Consider the following 23,591-nt stretch of genomic DNA (forward strand, 5'->3'; position numbering starts at 1 on the left):
TGCAACGGCTCCCTTCCAGTTGTATTTAGTTTTGGCCAACAATGGTCGCCAATAATAACTCAACGGCTTTTGTATTTGACGGCCATTAAATACAACGACGAGGAGAAAAATGAAACAAAGGCAATGACAGCTGCGAAACAATTGCACAACTAATCAATGAGGGCCATCAATGGAGTGCAATGGAAAAGTGGGGCGGGGGAGGCGGAAAAACATTAGGAAAACAATTAAACTAATTGACGGCAATTTATACGCAACAAGGAGACAGAAACAAAGCGAAGAAAACAGAAACAGAAGACCAAAAGAGAGAAACTTGCACAAAAAACCAAAAGTTTTCTGGGAGAAAATTGGAGCTGGAAAGTTTTTTGCCAGAGTCGGAAAGTAAACCGCTAAAAAGAAACGCGACTGCGATGCAGGAGGCAAGGGGGATCCATTAAGTTGGCCACTAATGAAACCACATTGAAGGAGAACCCTGCTGCACCACCGGCTACGACCAACTAATTGACACTGGCGGGATAAAATGCGAATTAATTCACTGCTCAGCGGATTTGTGACTGCATCGCTCATACGACCCGTGGGCCAGAATGGAGCTCTCCGCCGAGAAATGGAACGCGACGGTTGTCAAGTTGAAGTCCACATCCAGATGACATCATCGTTTAGTCGGGGGAGAGGTCTGGAGAGTACGGTTGAAATGCTCCAGTTTCCTGTTACCTAGTTAGTCTCTCCCACAAAGCAAATGCACTATGCACTATTTCTAATCCCATTTCCGCCATGAAAGGCGCACACAAAACCAAAGGGAAGTCAAAGCCAGCCGAGCTGCTCCTTCCTGGCATCCTTGCGGTCCTGGCAGATACTCTCAAAGGACTCTGCTCTGCTGCTCCGCTTTAGTTTGTTTAAGTGTTCACATTGTTCGAGTGGTTGAGTAGATCAAACTAACTTTAAAAACAAATACTTGAAACATAACTCATATATAGGTTGGTATGAGTTGATTTAACTGAATAGTAAAGGAAGTCTGAACTCTGCCGATTCTTTCTGCTCTTTGGATTGGCTTATCACTTTTCATTGGGACTATTTAAGTCCAGAGAATATCGCAACGATTTCGCTATAATTGATGGGCGGCAGCACCCAATGCAAATAATCTCCTTTATTTCTGACTCATCGCGACTGTCGATTCGCACTCGCTGATTCGCTGCCGCGCTTTCCAGATTCATTGCATTTATTGTCTGATTGTACATTAATATTTGATGACACTTTTATGTTGTGCCGCGCCAGTTGAGATTAAACTACAGCTTCGCATGGCGATGGAAAATGCCAATTATCGACGCATTTAATGATGTCAGAGATTGTTTTTTATTGTGCACTAAATTTAATAAGAAAAAGAGCTCAATCTTCAGAGCGATTTAAACATAAATTCCGACTGCCAGCACAAGTCCCTTGACCCACTTCCATTCAGACCATTTCACTGGCAAAGCTGTTTGCCGTCTGTATTGCGGTGTCCTGAACTGTTGTGCAATTGCATTAGGGAATTCCCCCTATTCCCCTCTATCACATTTCGACACACTAACTATGCTCGCATATATAAAATATTTATTGCATTTTTGCTTACCGTGCGGCTCACCGTGCGGTGTGAAGTTTAATAAATTTTAAAGCTTGCTTTGCGGGATTTCCTGGTTGTCGAAATTTATGCGGCCTTTGGAAGTTAGAGCCGAAAAAAGTGGGAGGTAAACATATCAGATGAGACATTATCACGGTGGCAACATCAAAGCCAAGTGCCTTATCCGCTTATTCCGCCCGATCCACTTGGAGTCCTTCGAATGTGAGGTCCTGCTGTTTTCTTTATGGCCTGCTTCCCGACTGTCGCACACGTCCATACATTTATTAGCATATTGCCAGATATAGCAAATAGCCCCTCCCCCGCCTAATGATGCAGAAATGTAAAACAACTGCGACTCGGAGCGTTCCAACCCATTTCCTCTCCGCTCTATCGCTCCTTGGTTCCCTGGATCCTTGGCTCCTTTGCTCCGTTTTCCGAAGTCATGTGGAGCAAAGAGGGATTGTCATTGGCAATTGTGATGTGGCATACTGATTTTGTTATTCTGCGAGCTGACTCCGCGTGACGTACGCGCTTTTTATTCCCCAAACGTGCTGCGAAATCGAAAGTTGCAAAGTAACCAGAGTGCAGAACTATCCTTTGAAAAAGAAAACCATTCCCTTCGAGTTATGTCCTCTTCGCTTGCCACAAACAAACATTAATGATGAGGAGGATTGCAGTTTTTAAATTTTGTTTTATTTGGTTAGAATAACCAATGCATCTATAAAATTAAATATACAATTTAAGTAGCTCTTCAAGATTTATTGCTTGGATCCCTTCACTTATTGGCGAAATGCACAACTTTCTAGTAGTCAAAATTTGAGGGGTCATGGAAAGGATTCCGCTGAAAGGAGATGCGCTTAACTCGAATATTGCAGCTGAGTGTCTAAAGTTTATACTTCAACTTTCTTTTGGAAGGCAAAGTGACGAGTTGCAGTGGAAAACTTCGTCGGGCGAAAACAGTGGGATGCCCGAAACTCTCAAGTTAAATTGTTTGGCGTGGCGTGGCGAAAATATTTTCACAAGCCAATAAATATTGGCCAAAAGGGTCGTGGCCTGAAGTTATTAAGGTAGTCTTACTAATTCTCCTCTTCATTTCTTCATAATTCAACCGTAAATAAACTTTTACTGTTCGTCTTATTGACTTTAACGTCTGCCCTTTGATGAATGCCAAAGAAAATCCCATCTTATAAACCTACTTGGTCAAATGAAATTCCACGCAATAGGCTTCTGTCTGCAAAAAAAGAAAGAAAAATTCAACTTTCTGCTAATGACCAGTTATAAATAAATTTAACGCCAAGATAAAATGCATATTATTTAATTATCATATTCATATTTTGCGGTGAGGTTTTGTCTTAATCTTTTTTTCTGCGCTTATAAACGTGAAGAACAGGTGTTAATCTGAGTGGTCATTTTTATTCCTTTATTTTCCGTTTTAAATTGGTGCCAAGGTGGCTTTCACAAAACAAATTAGCGCCTTATCATAAATTATGAAGCTGCAGAGAGCCAGTCTGGCCAGGGCATTATTCGTCACCTCTTTTCTCTCAGCCATTTTCTCCTTTAAGTTAAAAGTCCTCTTTCAACATGCATGAATGCATTTCGAGGGAAGCTCAAATAGAACGCGGATGAATGAATCGGCCCGAAGTGAAAGGTAAACGCGTGAATAGTTGGCTGATTAAACGAGTGCCTAAAACACTCAACAAATCTACCAAGAGCTCTCGAAGTGTTTTCGTTTTGTCGCAGCAAGTTGAATAATTTAAGGGGTTATATCCAGTTGCGATTTTGAAAAAATCGAAATTTTTTTTTTTGCCTATTTTGAATGTATATATATCTAAGAAGATTATCTGAAAATTTCAAAGTATTCCGGTAAATAGTATTGGAGTAATCAGTGTATTTGTAAAGACGTCTCCCATGTAGTTCAACTAGTAGCCAAAACTTTAAACGCGTTTTTCTCGAAACTATGTCTTCAAAGTCGGTGAGCAAAATTTCTCAGAGACGGCTTGTCCGATTGACTTGAAACTTTCACATTCTCTTCTTAGATATTTTTTCAGGTAATGAGACTTGGAATTTTGGCTCCGACAAAAATTTCGATTTTTTTGCCACTTCAAAGTTGAAATTTTTGTGCCAAAAACAAAGTTTTATGTTTGGGAAGCCGCCATTTTGTCAAAAATCAAAATTTTGAAAATCCCAAGTCTCATTACCAGCATTTGTCTATTCTTTACGTAATCCTTCTGGTTTTTTGTATTTCTGATCATTTGGACCGGAGATATTTTCCTCACCGCAAAACCCTTTTTTGAAGTGGATCCTCGGGAGATCCTCTACAGGACCGACGGAGTCCAAAATTTTTTCTTTTAAAAATGTATTCTAAAACTAGAAAAAATTACCTATCTTTTCGTATATAACACGTATACATACAATAAATAGCCTCTCCAAAAATAATTTTCAAAAAAGCTCATTTTTTTGGCCTCGCAACTGGATATAACCCCTTAATCCCTTTTCACCAGTTCCAATTGTTTATCTATAGCGGCCCTTAGGGTGCAACAACTTTGTAAAAATTCCTTCAGCTTGCCAAAAATTCTTGGCCAAATTATCGCACTCCATTTAAAGCACTCATACGCAGTGTAGGCCAATTTCGGCACATTAGCAGGAGCTGCAGAATATTTTGTAAGTAAGCAGGAGTCGGAAATTGGCAGGAAATTTCGCAACTACTAGAAAATCATTTTCCAAACAGTTTCCGAGCAATGAAAGATAAACACCATCCCAATTAGCTGTCATAAAGTTTGCTCTGCCATTCTACTTCTAACTCATGTAACCCGCACTTTAATGATGAAAGCCACTCAAAGTTCGACTTGCAATTAATGGCGTTGGCCCAAACTGTTTCGGTTACCTCAGTTTACCTAGTGGGCAATACTTCCATGTGGCCACATAAATCCCCCTGCATGTTTTCTCCAGGGAGCGCAAGCATAAGTTAAAAACTTTGCAGCAACAGTGCCAGCCAGCCATTCATTAGCATGTAAATTTGAAAATTTATCAGCTGTTGGTCTCCGTTTCAGCACTCAGGAAAAAATAGGGAAATCAAGGTGGAATATTCGGGATTTTTACATCAAAAAAAATCTTTGTAATGGTTTAATTAAACCTTTTATGCTATTCATTAAACTACAAAATTGTTATAAAATTATGCGTATTTTTGACAACAAAGTTTATTTTGAATAATTATGCCATCATTTTTCCCAAGTACCATTAAGGACCTGCTTGGTCCTCGCTTGGTCCTCGCTTGGTCCTGGCTTTTGTGTGCTCGTCCTGCTAGCGGAACTTTCCCACTTTTCGGAGCACGAACCGCAGCTGGTTCGGTGGAAGCTCCCTAACTGCATCAGCTCACATGACAAAGTTTGTCGCACAAATTATACGCAGATCGAAATCGAGGCCAGCTGGAGGAATCTCCAGACGTACTATGTTAACAGTTTGGCTGCCAGATGCCGTGGGATCTACATATTTATGACCATGACCCCGCAAATTTGCTCAAGTGCTTCGTGAAATTGTTGTGGTAGCATAGATACCATAGTTCAAAAAGTTCAAATGAATTGTAATAAACGGCTTGGACGCAAATATTTAGAGCTTACCTAGAACGGAAGTGTAATAATTGTGAATCATATTTCCTTTTCGTTAAACTCTTATTAACTAAAAATAACCAGCTGACACGCTTAAATTATCTTTAAATTACACGCCATTTTATTTTAGTAGTTGTGGACATGCCTGATTTCTTTTGTTTGCCAGCCAGTTTCTTATCGGACAGTCCAAAGAGTAGGGGAAGGAATATTAAGCAAAAACGATAAAACAAAAATGTATATGTATGGCTAATATTGACAGAAGTTATTGATTACAAACGTAAACAGAAGCGGCGTCTGAAATGACTGCACTGATTTTAAGATACTGATAGTAGCAATAAGTATTTTTCCTAGTGGAAAAGTGGTGGTTAAAAGTGGTGCTTGTTCCAGGGTCGGAGTGGTGACCCTTAGTAAGATAACGATAGCAAATGTATTTGCCTTCGGACCGGTGCTGTCTGGTTTTTGGAACCGTTGCTAATATCTGGGTATTAACTAACAGCAATTTTACGGGTTGCCCAGGTGTATGTTAGCATTATAATCATGCGGAAGACCCCCAAGATAAGAATCGATGTCTGGTTTGGGTTTCAGTTTTTCGAGAACTGTGCTGCGATCTGCACAACTTTATTAGCGGGTGGTTTTCTATTACAATGGATACATAAGTGGAAAATAAATTGTAGGAGAAGTGTAAATGGTTTTTAAGTGAATTTTTTATTGAAGAAAACATATTCAAGAACCTTATTCATACTTAAATCCAATTAATGGTGGACCGCAACAGTGGAATACAATACGAAAGAATGCCAACGGTTACTTTCAGGTAAAAATAATAAAAATTTATATATTCTAACATAAGATTCATAATCCAAAAATATGTCAGGTACTAAAAATAAAGTGCAATTCGATCTTGTTAGTTGAACTTGATCATTTTCGTTGTGCACATAACTAATTAAATATGGTGTATGATATTCACACTTGCAGTTCGTTTTCAGACACTTCACTATATTTTATGATGGTGTTAGATCTTTCATAATTTTTTGGCTAAACTTGTTAACACATATCACGTAACTTTCCCTGAAGCGGATGAGTCAGTCGCAAGTTTTTCCCTTTTGAAAAATATAACCTATACATTTTTACGTCACATCTTTACAATTATCGTACTCTTTGATGTTTTTTGAGAAGCCCAAAAAAAGTGACTCAGTTGGGTAAACATTTGCTGCTCTTGAGATCGGCAAACAGCGTTGACCCAGTAAACAAGTCAAGAGGACTGAGGTCTAGACTAAAGTCTAGACTGAAAAAGATAACCGTCGAATTTTACTATGGAAAGAGCTTTATATAGCACCCTGCAAAAGGCAATTAACAAAATTGACAACTTGTTTTGATGACGTGATACTCAGATAGCAGTTACAGATTTCAAAACAAATCCAGATACATAAGATTTGAGTACTAACACCACTCAGAAGACGCTATTTACAGCATGCGTGTACATAATCCCCGACTGATGAAGTGCAAATAGGCTAATAAATTAAGGCAATAATAGGACTGCAATAGATTTATTTACACACACGGATCACTCTCGTACTCGTACGGTAAAAATAGCAGGCTAATAACAACGCTAATCAGTTAGTCAAATATCGTCTGGCCGATAGCTCCGGCAATTGGAGTAACTGGCTCGACAGCGCCTCAGTCTTCCCACTGACACGAGTCTGTAAAGGCGCGGAAAATCGCGGTTTGGAGATCGCTGATCGATCGGATACATAGCGCTTAGACTGCTGACCCCTTAAGTCAGGTTCCCGCAAAGAAATTGCGCTGCGGCCCGGAAATGTCGCTAATTAACCTCAAATCGAAAGATATGTACGACGAGCCGATAAATCTGTGGAGGACCAAGCAACGCGTCCATTACCACCACGATGTGATATCGAAAGGAAATGAGTTAGTTTTTAAAAAGAGTTCTCAAATGCAGTGGCACATATACACAACAATAAACAGCAAAGTGAATACAGATGAACAAAACATCATAAATCCCTTAAATATCTCAAAATCTATTGCTTTTAACGTTTTATTACTGACAATAGGTTTTTTTTGTGTCTTTTGAAAGGCCTAAAAGTATTTTATCTTATCAAGGAGGTTCGGCAAAGCCATATAGGTGTCACACCTTGACATTAGCCTTCCGTAGTTTCTTTCTGTGCGTGAAAGCCGTGGCTCAAGTTTCAGACACTGATTGCAGGCAACCGAAGAAACGTGATCACTTAATGTTTGTGTAAACAGTGACAACTCTTTATCTGTTGATGGATGAGACGGCCGTCGGACTTTTATCTGTCCACTTCTGTGCAAATTAGAGGTATTTCCAAAGGAACACGCGTAGTTTCGTTGGCCTTCCGAGTGATAATATCTCAATTTGCGGGCAGAAATCGATCAAAAATCAATCAGAGCTGCAGAGTGCATTAAAAAGTGTTGAAGACTTAACAATGATAATGGCCACCATCAGAATGAAAAGTTCGGAACGTAGATTCAGTTGGTCGGAGAGCATTGTAGCAGGCTGTCGGGTTTCCTTGTGTATATGTGCCACTCGCGGAAGGATCAGGTCCTTGATCGATTGAGTCCCTAACCAATTTCGATACCAAAACAGCAGCCACCGCTCCTCCGATGCCTGCGAGTACATAACCATAACTGCGCCAAAGAAGTCGGCCTCGTTCTCCCGCTCGCCCCCGAACTCCCTGCCCCCCTCGGTGCCCGGAACCCCTCGTCATTCGGTGGCCGCCACCTCGAACCAGGTGATCCGCTACGCCAGGACGAACTGCGACCACTGCGGCCACCACAGCATCCCGGTCATGTCGCCGCACCCCATCTCCCCGCTGGCCAAGTCGCAGACGAACCTCGACCTCGTCGAGCACGCCAGCCAGCGGCAGGCCCTGCTACCGCTGCCCACCATCGGGATGCACCACGAGGACTCCGCCTGCACCCTGCAGGTCTCCCGGCGGCCCTCGCTGCTCCTCCAGGAGATCCTCACCCAGCGGCCGCCGCTCTACGGTCGCAAAGACGGCAATGGGTTCCTCTCGCCGAAAATGGCCAAGAATGGGTACATTCCGCGTTGCATAACTCAAATTAATAAGAAAAAATATATAATTATTTGATTTTATTCAGATTTAATACATACATACAATTTCACGGAGTTAAGTAATTATTTTACTAACTAACTTAAACATTTTTCAGTAACCTGCAGGGAACAGCGAGCGGCAGCACAGCGACCATAAATTTTCAGAGCGGCACGACGAGTGCCAGGAATGGATCCACAGCCTTCTTCGATAATGGGGCCAAAAGTTTTCAGGCCAAGCAGCAGAAGGATAAGAACCGACGCACAGGAAAGTAAGTAGCAGAAATCTGATTAAAATTTAGTTACTTTTGGCTTATAAAAATAAATATCCTTCCAGCGATGCCATAAGCTCAGCTCTCTCGGCCACCTACTGCAAGCTGTTGGTTCTCCTTGGCGTTTGTCTGCCGATCACGGAAGTTATATCCGATCAGATACCCACCTATGTGTACCAGGGGTTCTACGTGTACCTCTATGTGGGCAGCATACTCTTTGTGATCTTCCTGTACATCAGTGCCTTCCGGAACCGATCTCTTTTCAATGCCCTGAAAGACTTTCGTAAGTTCGAAAGAGGTTGTAATAAAAATGTTAGTTTTAATAGTAAATATATTTATTTTTTAGATGAAAAGAACAGCAATGTGCATCTGAAGCACAAGGTCACCCACTTCGGCAGCTTCTACCTGAGGGTGGGAGCTATAGCCTTCGCCATTGGCACCATGGTCTACTCCGGCCTGGAGTTCGGCCAGTTCTTCGAGCTGAACGGCCACCCGGGATGCCGGGATGTCTTCGTGGCCATCACGCCCATCTGCAGGATGGTGCTGTGCATCGCCCAGGTGCAGTTCATCTTCCTGAACACCACCTACATGGACATGGCCCGGCACAAGGTGACCTCGCGCTTCGGCCTGATGCACATGGTGGCCACCAACCTGTGCGAGTGGCTGTACGTCCTGGTGGAGGAGACCAAGCACGAGATCTTCCACATCAGCCAGCACGAGGTGGATCCAGCCCACGAACTGGTAATCCACAATGCCACGCACAGTGGAACGGACTGGTCGGCGGTCAACCAGTCCCTGCACCAGCACCACCACCACCTCCCCCTCAACAGCAGCCTGCTGACGAACGTGAGCTCTATTATCGCGAACATGACTGTGACGCCCACTCCCACGGCGGCCGCCTTCACCGGCTGTTCCCGCACCACCATCATGGGCGCCCTGGTCCAGCAGCTGTCCCCCTTCCTCTTCCCCTGCACCATCGAGTACTCCCTGATCTGCGCCGTTATCCTCTTCGAGATGTGGAAGACCGTCAAGTCCATTCCGGACATCGACAAGTCGCGCAAGAACTCCGTGAAGCCGGTGACTGCCAAGCCCGCCCACCACTTCTCCGTGGACTGCTCGCAGTCGCACAAGGGACTCTTCTTCGGCATCATGATCATAGTGATGACCATCATCTCCATGATCATGTACTTTGTGCTGTACACCCAGCCGGGCTACGAACTGGTGGCCACCCAGGAGGTGACTCTGTGGGAGACCTTCATGTACTTCATGTGCGCTTCGGCTGTGATAACCGGTAGGTGGAAATAACAAAAGCAATTTAAGTAGAAATTTGTATTTAAGTAGTTAAAAATAAGAAACTTTAATAATAATTAATAATAATTAATAATAACTAATAATAATTAATAATAATTAATAATAATAAATAATAATTAATAATAATTAATAACAATTAATAATAATTTTTTTTTTCTTTTACCAGGAATGATCCTCATGCGCGACCTTCGGTACATCAAGGACGCCAGCGACGAGCACCACTCGATGGACCTGGACAACCTGCTGCTGATCGTGGCCCAGACGGGGGTGTACCTGTACGGGATGTTCAGCATCCTGGGCAGCTACTTCGCCAAGTGGGACACGGTGCCGGATCGCGTGGAGGGCATCATTGCGGAGGTGTTCGGGGTGGTGCAGACCTCGCTGCAGACGATGTTCATCCTGCACGCGAGCCACCGGCGGTGCAAGGGCGCCAAGCAGGTGCGCAGGAAACCGGGCAGGGAGATCATCACCTTCCTGCTGGTGGCCAACATCGCCATCTGGTTCGTGAACACCCTGATCAAGGGCAGGGCCGTCTTCCGGGAGACGCACCTGGAGTTCTTCGGGGTCTGGGGCTGGACCATCATCACCCACATCTCCATGCCGCTGGCCATCTTCTACCGCTTCCACTCGACCATCTGCCTCTTCGAGGTCTGGAAGGTCACCTACAAGGCCAAGGCCCACTAACCAACTCAGTGATCAGTTTCCCTAGCTCTCCTCTAAGTTAATTTAAAGTCAGGCGTCCACTTGTGAGCATTAGTTAATTTATGTTTAGGTGCGAAATTCGTTGACATCGCTAGCACGAAATAAAGATTTAATTTATTCAGCAACTAAAGTTTTGCTTACATAACTGTACAAAATATTTAAATAATTCGGCCGACTACATGTGGCATTTGTGTACTTTTCAGTTAGCAGGTAATGAGGTGTGAATATATTTAATAGCTGATTTGGTTACCTAATTTTAGTTGACACTTCAAATTGGGAACGAATCGCAGGTCCCATGAATGCACACGCTCTAATTGCGAAACCAGATTATCACCTTAATATAATAAAGCCCTGCAAATAAATGGATACAATCGGAACAGATGTGATTTGGTGACAAATTGCCTCGATCCCTGAACACCCTCCGAAAAATCGCGTGACCCAAAAGCCAAATCAGGTATTCGTGTATCGAATTTATCGTGGCTCACATAAATCTTGAGCCAGACAATTGACAAATCGGCGTTTCCGTTTCCTGTTGCGTATGCTCCCCCAAGAAAAACGTCAAAATGGAGCGGGATTGAAATCGAAAGGATGTTGAAGGTGGGCGGTTGAAGGGGAAGGTCGTCTCATGGGCATAAATTTGATACGCCCAAAACACACGGGCAGACATCGATGTGTTGGGGTTACTGCAGGTAAAGGACTTTCAAACACAAACATCGAGGTAAATAAAAAGGTACTGAGCCATGAAGTTGATGAATTGGCGCATTTAAATTATGTATTTATGGGGAAATCGGAAAAATTGTTATTCAGGTGGCTTACGCAGCGATAATAAACGGGCAATTTGGGGTTAACAAATCGGGTGATGTATGGCTTTATCACGTCCTTCCGCCGAACACGTGATTGAAATAACAAGGGCAGTCAAACAATCAATTGGAGCCGTTAACTTTAAGCTATTGATACTCCGGCCTGCACTTATACCCCATAATTAACATTAAAGCTGCGAAATCCAGAAAAAACAACAGTGCAATAAACAAACATTTATTTAAAATAATATTCCGCTCACGTGCAGGGAAAATTTAAAGCCAACTCGACGACAGGACGAAAATCACGTGCATCACACGTGACTTATGCGTATTTAAGATGCAATTACCGAGTAAATAAGACGAACGCGGAGAGCTTACGGATGTCAAGCGTGGAAAATAAGTTTCTCATTATCTCGAACCACTTCTTCGGTTGAAGAAAGTATTTCTGCAATATTAACGGAGCAGCTATAATCTTTAACACTGCTTGTATTTATTAAACCAATATTTACCAGACACCAATTAGAACCTTGGAAAAATTATCGTTTTATGAGGCATTTAAATTCTCACCAAGCTTAAATAGCCATCATAATTAGAAGGCTGCCGCAATTTTCAGCGGAAGCGTGCTAATTGCAGGTAAAAGAGCAAAATGGAAGAAATGCGAAATGAGGAAACTAATTAGAGGGCCGCGAAGCGAATCGAAACGGCACCCAGTTCTTTCATTATACTTTAATCTGCGCGGTAAATAATTCCTCGGGCTGCTTGTTCGAGTTCAAGTTCAAGACAAAATAACTCGATTTCAATGGGTTTCGAGGGGCGGGGGCATTGTCAACAGAATGCCTCGATTGTCAACATTAATAAATCAGTTGGGAAAACTTGCAGTCGATGGCGCTTTTTATGATGCCATCATCAGAGTGCCGACTGTGCCAGATGTCAACCGCTTGGCTCCAGCCGGAAAATGGAGTCGGGAAAACGGCACGAGCGGAGCACTTGTAAGTGGAAATGGCGCGGAAGCGCTAAGGACAATGACGGACGTCGACGTTGACATCGAGGATGACGAGCTGTGCGTTCCGAGGCTGACGGCCTGCCGGGCTCCCTTTCCCGGCGGAAATGGCGTTTCCATGGAGGTGACACCGCCGCCGGAAGCGGAAATTTAAAAACAGGGCAAATGGCCGGGCAAAACGGTCAAACAACTGACGAATGCTAATCAAGATGGGAAGCAGGCGAAGGACTCCGAAATTATTGAGGCATGCCCAGGAAGCCAGGTTCATTTAACTAGCTCCACTCTTAATGTTTAATGTTGCACCATTTTCAATGATATTTTAATCATCATTTCTGTGCCACTTTGTCCTGCTAGTCACGAAAACTAGTAAAACTCGATCTAAAGCAATCAATTCTTAGTCAATTCCACGCTTTCCAACATCTCTCAACTTCTCTGGCGAAACTTTATGCACATTTGCTGCAGAGCGAAGGCAGTCAAAATTAAGTTTTGTTCGATTTGAAGATGAATTCGAAGTTTCGGCCAGTTATTTCGAGAGCAGAAGTTTCTAGTCAGATACTATTGTGTGAAGCTGCTCGCATGCCGAGCAAAACTTTCGGGTGTACGAAGTTGAAGTCTATCAAAAGCGCTCGAATCAATTGTGAAGCGATTTGGATATAGCTGCAAGTGAAATGTGTTGCTCTGAAAGCTTTTCAAGCTGCAGCAGAAAGTAAATACAAATAGAACCATTCACTCGCCATTAAGTGAAACCGACGAGGGACGAGCATCACGTAGATCGAAAGCATTTTTCCTGTCTTGAGGACAGAAACTGAAACAAAACGTGTTCCCGGTGGCAAATCTTTTGTGGCTCCCCAAGTTCGCCTCTTTGGCACCCCGGACACGTAAGCCACGCACATGGATGGCTAAAGACATTAGAGCGACACAATTAACCTTTTTAAAGGAGGATGTCAACAGTTGGCGACGGGTTGTGGTGTCATGTGGTCGGATTATGGGAAGGGGCTTAAAGGACGACCGAACAATTGATGCTTCTCGTGCTCCCTGGAAAAAAACTTGAACGATAAACGGTTGCTTGGCTGAAACAATTCAAATTCCCGTTTGGAGAAACAAAAAACAGGATTATTGATCACATTACTGTATCGGATTTCATTATTCTTTCATTTCAGTGCTTACAGCTTAAAAATACAACGCGAACCTTAAACAACAATGCATTGCGCAGGGAAATTAAATTCAAGCGTTTACATTTTTTTCCAAAGAGGAAAATACTCGTATGGCAAAATTTTAATAAGACACCGAGGACAGCCAGAGGCACTTTCAATTTGTTTTCCGCCGCGGAAACGGGGAATTCCCTTCAATCCAGCCACAAAGCAAGCACATGAGGCAATATTCCACTCGGAAGGTATACAAAACATTCCAGGGGTAACGCAATATTTTCGTTGAGTGGAAAATTAAACACAAGCTTACCCGGGTGACGAAAAGACGAAGATATCATATTGCAGCTTGACGGTAATAAGATTACTTCTAAGATTGAAATCGTAGAGACTTGAATTTCTGCAAGCGGCTTAAAAGTTGACAGACGAAGTTCGGATTTTGGGATAAACTGAAAACCTCACATTTATGAACCGCAGAAACGGTCGTGTAATTGGGCGAAAAACTTTCCCGGACCTCGGTTTTATTTGCCGTGGAGATCGACATTTGCGCCATGAAAAATTTACTGGCCATATCTAGTTATTGAAACTCTTTTCATGTTCATATTTTACGACAGTTGCTCTGCTCCCAGGGGCCCTGCAAAAACATTCAATTGCAGAGCAAGAAATGCGCAAAACTGTCAATCATTTCCACGGGTTTTTTATTTCACTGCCGCACCACATGGCGGATGAGTGATTGGCGGAGTAGGTGAACTAGCCATGAATAATGAAATAAAAGCAAATGCTGCAAATGACAATCGCAGGGCCAATAAGCCGGGGCACAAAAAGCAGCAACTGAATAATGAAATCATATCCTTAGGACACCCGCAAAAGCCCTCTCGTATATCAATTTTATGGGCGACAAAATAACTTTCTCAACGTGCGAAAAATCGGCAAAAAAGAAACAAATCAAAGTGCGGCCCAAAAGCCACACGAAATAATTCATTTCCCTTGTTTTTTATTTTTAAAGATAGATGTGGCGAGGACAGTAATAAAATATTAAAAGAAATCCGGAAATCTCGAATGCAGAATAGAGTCGCAAATGTGCGCTTAGGTGGCCGTTGTGCCTGCCGTAGTTCCAAACCATTTACTGATGGAAATTTGATGGAAGGTTCATATCACGTATACGCCCCGTGGGACGTGCCAAAATTGAAACCTACGTTGGTCAACAAATGTGACACTCTCGTAGATTTATTCTTTTGAATGGTTGTTTGATTTCAGCTGCCGGGGGGCCTCACATTGTTTTAGTTAAGTAATCTACGATGTCCTGATCGAAAGTTACTTCGGGTTGCCCCTCTGGAAGCCACCTGCTGCTCCTCCTTTCGGAGTCACCTTCCCCATCATCCTGTTCCTGACCAGGCGGGCCCTTTCCGTGGGCGTCATCTCGCCGACCAAGCGGGCCACCTCCTTCACTTTGTCGACATCTGGTTCGGGGTTTAGCGCCTCGCCGAAAGATAGTTTCTTTTTCTTGTTGGCGGTCTCGGAGTTTGCATCTCTGTGTTGTTGCACAGTCGCCGGGGCACTAATGTGGGGTGCTTTCTGTTGGGGTTTGGTGGTCTGTTGTGTAGTTGGCTTTTTGGAAGTGCTAGCTGTGGTATCTGAGGAAGCTTTTTGTGTATTTTTGGCAGAGTGTTTTACCGATGTGGTTTTCGGTTCAGGTTTCTTCTTTGATTTTTCAGGACTAGGGGATTTTCGAGTAGCCTTGTCACTTTTGGACGACTCTCTACGAACCTCAGTAGTCTTTGCCGGCGCACATATGGTCGCTCGTCTAGAGGAAATTTTATGTAACTCCCTGGAAGAAGAACACTCTTTTTCCTCTCGGTGACTGACTGTGTTTCTTCGGCTTTTGCGAACGTGGTTCTTTGATTTAGGTGGCTCTGGCGAAACTGAAACCGATCTACGTGAATGCCTCGACTTTCTCGAATTCCTTCTAGCTTCTTCTTTTTCAAGCTTCGGTTTTTTCGAGGGGTTATCTTCAGTTTCCGAGGAAGATGGAGAGTTCTTTGATTTAGGTGGCTCTGGCGAAACTGAAACCGATCTACGTGAATGCCTCGATTTTCTCGAATTCCTTCTGGCTTCTTCTTTTTCCAGCTTCGGTTTTTTTGAGGGGTTATCCTCAGCTTCCGAGCAAGACGGAGAGTCAGAGCGATAGACACTCGCTCTGCGGGAATGCCTCGACTTCCGTGGGGTTCTCGATTTAGATGAGCTCCGACTTTTTTCCCGACACTCCGATGACTCACAATGACATCTGCACGGATTCGATCTACAGGTTTCGCCATCCTTTGGTTTCTGCTCAGGTTCTATCTTGGTTTCCAGGACCGCCGAGGTCCTTAAATTTTCACTAGCCACCGGCAAATAATATTGGGTGAAAGGGAGGAAGGAGGTTCCAAATCTGAAGCCCCCCGCAAAATTGGGTTCACATCCGGGAGGCATTTGCGACTTTGTGAGGACATTCATTACTGCCTTGAGGGTGCAACACTCATCGGAACAGTACTTGGATAGCGGACGAGCTCTGCGATAGCAAAAACATATTCCCATCATAGAGTCGTTCCGAGGAGCTTGGAACAGCTCCTCCAACAGGTTGCACTGAGTATCCGTCGATGTCTGTTTGACTGGCTTTGATTTCGGCTCCGGGCGTGGTGCCTCCCTCTCCTCCGATGGCTCCACCTTTCTGACTGCTACCTCCGGCTTGGGATCCTCTTCTTCCTTCCAGACTACTGCCTCCGGCTTGGGATCTTTCTTTTTGGCTGGTTCCGTGGCTGGTTCCTTGGCCGGTTCTTCCCTCCTGGAATCCCTTCTCTGCCTTCTTCCCTCTCCTCTGCGTCTTGGGGTTTTCGGCACAACTTCTGGACTCCTCAAAGGCGACGTTTCCGGTGAGCACAGCTGCTCCAGACTCTGAGCAGCCCTTGCACTGCACATAGGCCTCCTGCGAGGGTTCCGCCTGCCAGACGAGTTCATCCTGGCTGCCATTTGGCTTGTGCAAGGGGGAGAATCCTCCCTTGCCACCGGTGGAGTAGAGCTGCTCTGGACGGTGCACTTCAGTCGGGGATTCACCAGCTTGCAGCTGTCGCAGAAGTATTTGTCGTACTGATCGCCGATGTCCTTGGTCAATCCGATGCAATCGCCGTGGAACCACACGCTGCAGCGGTCACAGCAGCTAGAGAGGATGTGGAATACAGTCAGGAGGAGGGATTCGATACCTACTCTACCTACATCATAAATCCAAACGTACTGGACTCGCGGCAAATGCAATGAACCTCCGGAGTCTCAGCTTCTTCCGGCTCCTTGGCCATCTGGTTAGCAGAAAGGGATTACTTGAATAGGAGGATATATCTATCTAGATCCACTTAGCTACTCACAGATTTTTTCCTGCGCACGACTGGCATATCTGATTTCCGATCGAAACTGCTTAGGACTGATTAATTTTTTCAGCACAGTGACGTTTCACTTTTGACAGCTACGCATCGCCTGCTTTTGCAAGTCATTGCGAAGACTTTGGTATTTTTTTCGGTATATAGTATTTAATAGTTTTCTCCTGTCTTGACGGTTCATCACTAGGGAATAACTGTAAATGGGGTAATCGGGTTAATGTCTAACTCGATAGGTAACGCAATATACTTCAAATAGGCTATTATTGTTTTTGGATCTGGCAAAGCCCTAAAATTCTCTAAAAATGCAATCAACTTCGATGTGTTCTGCTGCAATTGCAACTCCATTTCCATCGGTTTCTCCCCTTCGGGACATGAATTATTTATTTGCGACTGCACATGGTGCAGTTTTGTATAACCAATTCACTGTCTGTGGGGTGAATAAACACGGTTACACAAACTTGCAAGCTAGGAAACAAAGTTGTCATCATTCGGGCCTTGAAACATCTGTCAAGTCAAAACTCAATGCCTCGCCAAATAATTGTTTTGCTTCTAGCTTTAAGCTTGACTATCGAGGAAAATCTGTTAAATTGGACTTGGATCAGAAATGGTTGAAGCTTAATTTGGCTAATGAGATTACATTTCCAATTAACAACTGTCTGAGCTCTTAAGCAATCAGCCTGAATTTAATTATTCCATAACTTTTGCATGTATGTAGTTCCTATCTCATTTTGTACTTGTGCAAGCAATTAACTTTCTTGTTTACCCACATGGCCAACAAATTTTGGAGCACCCTTCGCCTAATGCTGTTTTTATGCCCACCCACTGTGTCCTATCTATTCCCCTTTCCTTTTTTTTTTTTTTTTTTTTTTTTTTTTGGAATTTTCCCCGCTTTATCCCAGTGGTGCCATTAACGTTTTTCCCTCATCTGCTGGGCTTGCAATTTAGATAGTTGAATTGCCCCTTTGTTGCACTTGGCGCAGAGCACAATATTGATAAAGTTTAAAACCAAATAGAATCCTCTTTCATTTCAACCTAGATCAGTCGGACCCTATAACGAAAATTGATCGGAAAAGTAATCAGGAAACGAAATTGGACACCTGACACACTCAATTAGCATTCTTCCGATCGAATTAAGTTGTTTCCCCTTGGTCACTCAATTTTTATATGACAATTGCTTTCGGTGGTTCATTTTTCATCGCCCCCGAAAACTCAAATTGGCGTGGTACGACAACATTTACATGTGGCATTTACACTTATCAACATTATGTTGGGCGACGCCTGTTTGTGGTCGTGTGCCACACATTCGGGTTAACATTGCGTATGAATAATTGAATATTTCTTGTTTTTGCGCTCGCTTTTTTGCCCCCTGTTTGATTAATTGTGCACACACGGCGTGCTGCGCCGAGCTGCGTAAAAAACGAGATGGCTCCATCACACTTTAAGGCCCGAACAGCAGATGAAAACAATTGCATTTTGACCGCAGAACGACGGGCAACTGACCTAAAAAAGCTTACGGCTGGCAGGTGCACAAAAACGATTGTTAAGGCTCAAAGGAAATGGCAAAAACCATACAGAATATTGTGTAAACATGGCTTGCTCAAAGCCAAAACTTGTCAGGATTTAAATTGACAGAAAGATGGCTTTGAGTCGCATCAAATCGGCTATTTGGATGTCAGAGAAATGTTAGGAATTGACGAATCAATTGATTTTCCTATGCTTCTCTGAAAAATATATTTAATATTACAATATTGTGGTTTTTATTCAAAGAAGGCTAGCCTTTCTTAAAACAAAGTATCGAATATCAAGTTTAAGGCCAAAGTTGGCTTAAAAGTCAAATCAAGGAATACGATTTGGATCTCCCACTGGGAAATTCGACAGCCACAACTTCGGTTTGCATGTGGCCCGTAAAAGTGAATTTAGGTTGAATGTTCTGTCGGCGAATGGAAAATGCAATCGACAAGGGTTTTGAATGGCAAGGAACTGCCTTTGTGAGCAGTCAAAAGGCAGCAATAAAATTACCTGCGTCACACAAATGGCAGGGAACTCGAATCGAATTGCAGCCAAAGATAAAAAATGCCAGACACACAGAGGATTATATTGTACGTACAAGCATGCTGGTAAATGTGGAATAAAGTCCTGATTAAAGATCTAAGCTTTTAGCACGATTTGCATTTGCCGGCCAATCTGCACCAGAAAGGGATTTTCAGATTTCTGGAATTCTCCCATTTGCTGGGGCGACATTTCTGTGACTTGTGAAATAAAAATTGCACATATCTTACGGGAATCTGGGGGCAACCCTTTTTATTTAAGAGGCAATACAAAATGGGACAGACCCTACAAAATATAGTATCGTTGCAATAAGGTTGGTATTGTAAAAACGAACTTCGTTCGGCGTAAGTCATTTCTTTCCAAAAAACACACAAAAATCATTTAAAATATGAAAAAAAAGGAAGCTGGCTTTGGCAAACCGAAGCTTTTATACCCTTGCAATATGTCAACAAAACAAAATACATAAAGGTTAAACAACATCGAAGCTATAACGAATTTTCGATTAATTTTCCATATTTTCGACTATGAAAATTAAAGTTTTAATTCAAGAGTCATTAGAAAACTCTATATTTCAAAAATCGTGCTTGTCCGATCGGAAACAACGATGTCGTAATTTTATTTACGTTATTTCCATATAAATTTTTCGATCTTTCCAATGGCAGCTATATGATAACGTTGGGAAACTACACCATGGAATTTCCATGTTTTGACAATAGCTTGGCTTTGGTTATATTGTTTCTTTTTCTGCACTTTGCACTTTGCACTTTGACTTTCAGTGATAGCATGAGTACGAAATAAAATCGTGCATTCCTACATTTGACTCACCGGCCAGAGCTTGATTTAAATTAACAAAAAAAACAACGACCTTATAATTTTTTTCCATTATTTTGTGATATTTATGATGCTTGCGACCTCGAATCAGTTGGAAAAACACTAACACGCTTCCGCTCCGATAAATAAGTTCACAAAAAGAGCAAGACACAAGTGTCTACGTGAGTGGATCACTGCGGACGGACAGTATTTAATCTTCCATACGCGGCGAAGCTTGAACCATTCGCATCCACTCGCCGGAATCGAAATGTGCTACAGATATAGCTTCAGCTTCGCCCTGATCGCACTCCTGCTTTTGGCAGCTGGAGTGTTTGGAGCTCCCTCGGACGTCCTGGTGGAGAAGGCGGAGGACCCCAGTGTCCCGAAGCCCCAGCCAGATGGCGATCTGAAGGTCCCGGAGGTCTGCCACCAGCCCATTATAGTCGGTCACTGCCACGCCCTCATCTACCGGTTCGCCTACAACGTGGACACCCAGTCCTGTGAGGTGTTCACCTACGGGGGCTGTGGCGGCAACAAGAACAACTTCGATACCAAGGACCTGTGCGAGCAGGCCTGCCTGGGAAAGTCCGGAGTCGCGGAGTCCACCCCCGAGCAGATCAACGAACTCTCCAACGAATCGAGCATGAGTGACTAGGTTACTCTGCTTTCTACTGTGCAGTTCATAGACTTTTGTGTCATCACCAGTTAATTTTCAAATGTAACTCATAGAAATATTGTTGTTTGAATAAATTAATATGGTTTTTAAGAGAAAGATGTTGTCTAACATACTACGCTTACATTGAAAAAATTTTACAAGAGCGGAACAAACCCATCATTTTAATTAATATCGTTATAATGGATATGACATCTAAAACACGCAGATTCGGGAAACTACAACCTGGAAATTCCAACATTTTCTTTTCTTTTCTACTAATATACACTTTAACTTTCAGTAATAGCATGAGTACGAAATAAAATTGGGCAATATTACATTTGAATCACAGGCCAGAACTTGATTTAATTTAACAAAAAACAAGAAAGGAAGCTTGCTTCGGCAAGCCGAAGTTTATATACCCTTGCAGGCATTAAAAATGTCGAACAAAATACTTAAGGGCTAAACAACATCGAAGCTATGACAATTTTTCTGTTAATTTTCCACATTGTCGACTATTGTTCATATGGCAGCTATATGATTTGGTCGTCCGATTTTGATGAAATTTAATTTGAAACTCTATATTCCAAACTCTATATTCCAAAAATCATGATTGTCTGATGAAAAACAACGATGTTATCATTATATTTCCCGTATTTCTATAAAGATTTTTCGATCTTTCCTATGGCAGCTATATGATAACGTTTTTAGATTTTAATGAAATTTTTTTCTCGATTCAAGGGTTATTAAAAAACTCTATATATAAATAAAACATCATGCTCGTGGAATTACAATCAACGACTTTATAATTGTTTTGCATTATTTATATATATTATATATTTTTTGATCTTTCCTATGGCAGCTATAAAATAGAGTTATCCGATTTTAATAAAATTTAATCCGAAATTCAATAGTAGTTAGAAAACGCCAACTGGAAGGAATCAAGTTGATCTGATCAAGAGCAACTGCGTGAGAATTTTTTATTTCATTCTCTCGTTTGGAAGCTATCCGATATAATCGGCCGATCCGACCCATTCCGACTTATATACTGCGTGCAATAGCTACACAACCTTTGGGAAAGTTTCAGCAAGATAGCTTCAAAACTGAGAGACAAGTTTACATAGAAACCGACAGGAGGACAGACGGACAGACGAATTTCGATTGAGATCGTGATGCTGATCAAGAATATATATACTTTATGGGGTCTAATGTGTTTTCTTCGCCGCGTTGCAAACTTCTGACTGAAATTATAATACCCTTTTGCTCTGCAAGTATGATGTGTGTAATTTGAACCAACTCCACATGGAAATTACATGACTGAGTAGTGGTTGGTGTATCATTTCCTGTAACCACGACCTAATAACATTAAAATTAACAGTTTTGTTAGCAATTTGTACGGCTTTTATAAAATTAGCTTCAACTTCTGAACGTGATGGGGTTTCCCAAAACCATCGATGCGATCAGGAAGCAAGTCGGAATATGACTTTATGGCCGACATTATGACAATTCGACTGCTGCGTTAAACTGCAGCCGAAGGCTGACCAGCTGCTATATGCCATAGCTTTTGAGGGCTGACAGGAGCCGGTGATGTGGGTAATATAGACATCAGCGAAGCTCCGGCGTGATTTACTTGCGACTTCGAATCAGTTGGAAAAACACTAACACGCTTCCGCTCTGATAAATAGGTTCACAAAAAGAGCAAGACCGTGGGTAAAAACCCAAGTGTCTACGTGAGTGGATCACTGCGGACGGACAGTATTTAAGCTTCCATACGCGGCGGAGCTGGAATCATTCGCATCCACTCGCCGGAATCGAAATGTGCTACAGATATAGCCTCAGCTTCGCCCTGATCGCGCTCCTGCTCTTGGCAGCTGGAGTGTTTGGGGCTCCCTCGGACGTCCTGGTGGACCCGGAGGTCTGCCACCAGCCCATTCAAGCCGGTCGCTGCCTTGCCCTCTTCATCCGATTCGCCTATAACGTGGACACCCAGTCCTGCGAGGAGTTCGTCTACGGGGGCTGTGGCGGCAACCAGAACAACTTCGAAACCAAGGACCTGTGCGAGCAGGCCTGCCTTTGAAAGTCCGGTGTCGCCACCTTAACGAGCATGAGTGCCTAGGTTTCTCTGCTTTTTACTGTGCAGTTCATAGACTAATGTGTCATCACCAGTTAATTTTCAATACGCAACTCATAGAAATATTGTTGCTTTAATAAAATAATATGGTCTTATGTTGTCTACTATGCTTACATTGAAAAAATGTTACAAGAGTGAAACTAAATTGAATTGAAATCGTCGTGTGACACCTAGAATACGCAGATTTGGGGGAAACTACACCATGGAATTTCCACGTTTTGACAATAGCTTGGCTTTTGTTTCGAAAAACACATTGTTTCTTTTTCCATATAATATGCACTTTGACTTTCAGTGATAGCATGAGTGCGAAATAAAATCGAGCAATCTTACATTTGACTCACCGGCCAGAGCTTGATTTAATTCACTCTATGTACAGCTAAGTAAATAGGTTTATTAGGAGCCGGCTGTTCTAATCGCAATTTTTCCCACAGCTATCTGCGGAAGTTCACTAAGTCACTTCTTTGCCTTAATATAACCGAAAAACAACTAAAAATATAGTGTTACTTTCTTTCTTGTTTAAACATTCAACATTAGCAGAGCAAGGTTTCGATCCTCGGACCTCTGGGTTATAGGCCCAGCACGCTTCCACTGCGCCACTCTGCTTCTTGGAAACTGGTTAAAAAGAAACCGTTTAATATAGATAAAAGTGCCCTTCCCTACATCCCTAAAATGGTTATTTTTTATGATAGATGTTTATTTTCCAAACAGCTTGAAATAAACCTTAACCGTCATAAACTATGACACAATGTGACGCATTCCACAGACAACTGGCCAAAACTTCACTTTTTAAAAGTCTCCATTTTTTAAATTGGTGCCACAAAAACTATATGATTATTTCTCATGTATTTCAGAGGATATGAAAATGTGCAAATTGACACTTATTTTCGGAATGGAAAATAATACAATTATGTTTTGTAATAATAAAGTTACTTTAATTCAACAAGTTTATTTTAATTGAATTAATTTTTGCCACTTAATTGTACAGACACGAAAATTGTATTTATTTTTCTATTTACGAATGCGACCTATGC

At 42.5% G+C, this 23,591-nt stretch overlaps 4 protein-coding genes and 1 non-coding gene across 7 annotated transcripts; 3 read left to right on the top strand and 2 right to left on the bottom strand.

Annotated features, from left to right (window-relative positions):
- Positions 1-5,802: 5,802 nt before the first annotated feature.
- LOC108092555 (proton channel OtopLc) lies at positions 5,803-10,696 on the top strand. 3 transcript variants are annotated; one of them, XM_017192189.2, is made up of 6 exons: positions 6,860-7,119; positions 7,817-8,266; positions 8,401-8,553; positions 8,619-8,836; positions 8,900-9,844; positions 10,031-10,696. In XM_017192189.2, exons 1-6 carry the CDS (start codon positions 7,010-7,012, stop codon positions 10,546-10,548), a joined length of 2,394 nt encoding a protein of 797 aa, XP_017047678.1. In that variant the 5' UTR covers positions 6,860-7,009; the 3' UTR covers positions 10,549-10,696. The 3 variants fall into 3 exon arrangements, with proteins under 3 accessions (XP_017047681.1, XP_017047678.1, XP_017047680.1); XM_017192192.1 differs by lacking the exons at positions 6,860-7,119; positions 7,817-8,266 and adding an exon at positions 5,803-6,007; XM_017192191.2 differs by lacking the exon at positions 7,817-8,266.
- Positions 10,697-14,414: 3,718 nt separating this feature from the next.
- LOC108092303 (serine/arginine repetitive matrix protein 1) lies at positions 14,415-16,953 on the bottom strand. The gene is made up of 3 exons (XM_017191838.2): positions 16,907-16,953; positions 16,761-16,840; positions 14,415-16,704 (listed from the first exon to the last, which is right to left on the bottom strand). The coding sequence occupies exons 1-3, from the start codon at positions 16,931-16,933 to the stop codon at positions 14,826-14,828; spliced, it is 1,986 nt and encodes a 661-aa protein (XP_017047327.2). The 5' UTR covers positions 16,934-16,953; the 3' UTR covers positions 14,415-14,825.
- Positions 16,954-20,045: 3,092 nt separating this feature from the next.
- On the top strand, positions 20,046-20,432 carry LOC108092302 (kunitz-type serine protease inhibitor bitisilin-2-like). The gene has a single exon (XM_017191837.1). It carries the CDS (start codon positions 20,046-20,048, stop codon positions 20,430-20,432), a length of 387 nt encoding a protein of 128 aa, XP_017047326.1.
- A 1,813-nt stretch (positions 20,433-22,245) lies between these two features.
- LOC108092301 (protease inhibitor-like) lies at positions 22,246-22,545 on the top strand. Its single transcript, XM_017191836.1, is given in 1 exon segment — positions 22,246-22,545. A coding segment is annotated over 1 exon segment (300 nt).
- Positions 22,546-23,091: 546 nt separating this feature from the next.
- Trnai-uau lies at positions 23,092-23,163 on the bottom strand. Its single transcript has one exon. It is a non-coding gene; the product is annotated as a tRNA-Ile (tRNA).
- Positions 23,164-23,591: the final 428 nt, after the last annotated feature.

This window comes from Drosophila ficusphila, unplaced genomic scaffold (assembly GCF_018152265.1).
Source record: "Drosophila ficusphila isolate 14025-0441.05 unplaced genomic scaffold, ASM1815226v1 contig_412, whole genome shotgun sequence".
Classification (NCBI taxonomy): domain Eukaryota; kingdom Metazoa; phylum Arthropoda; class Insecta; order Diptera; family Drosophilidae; genus Drosophila; species Drosophila ficusphila.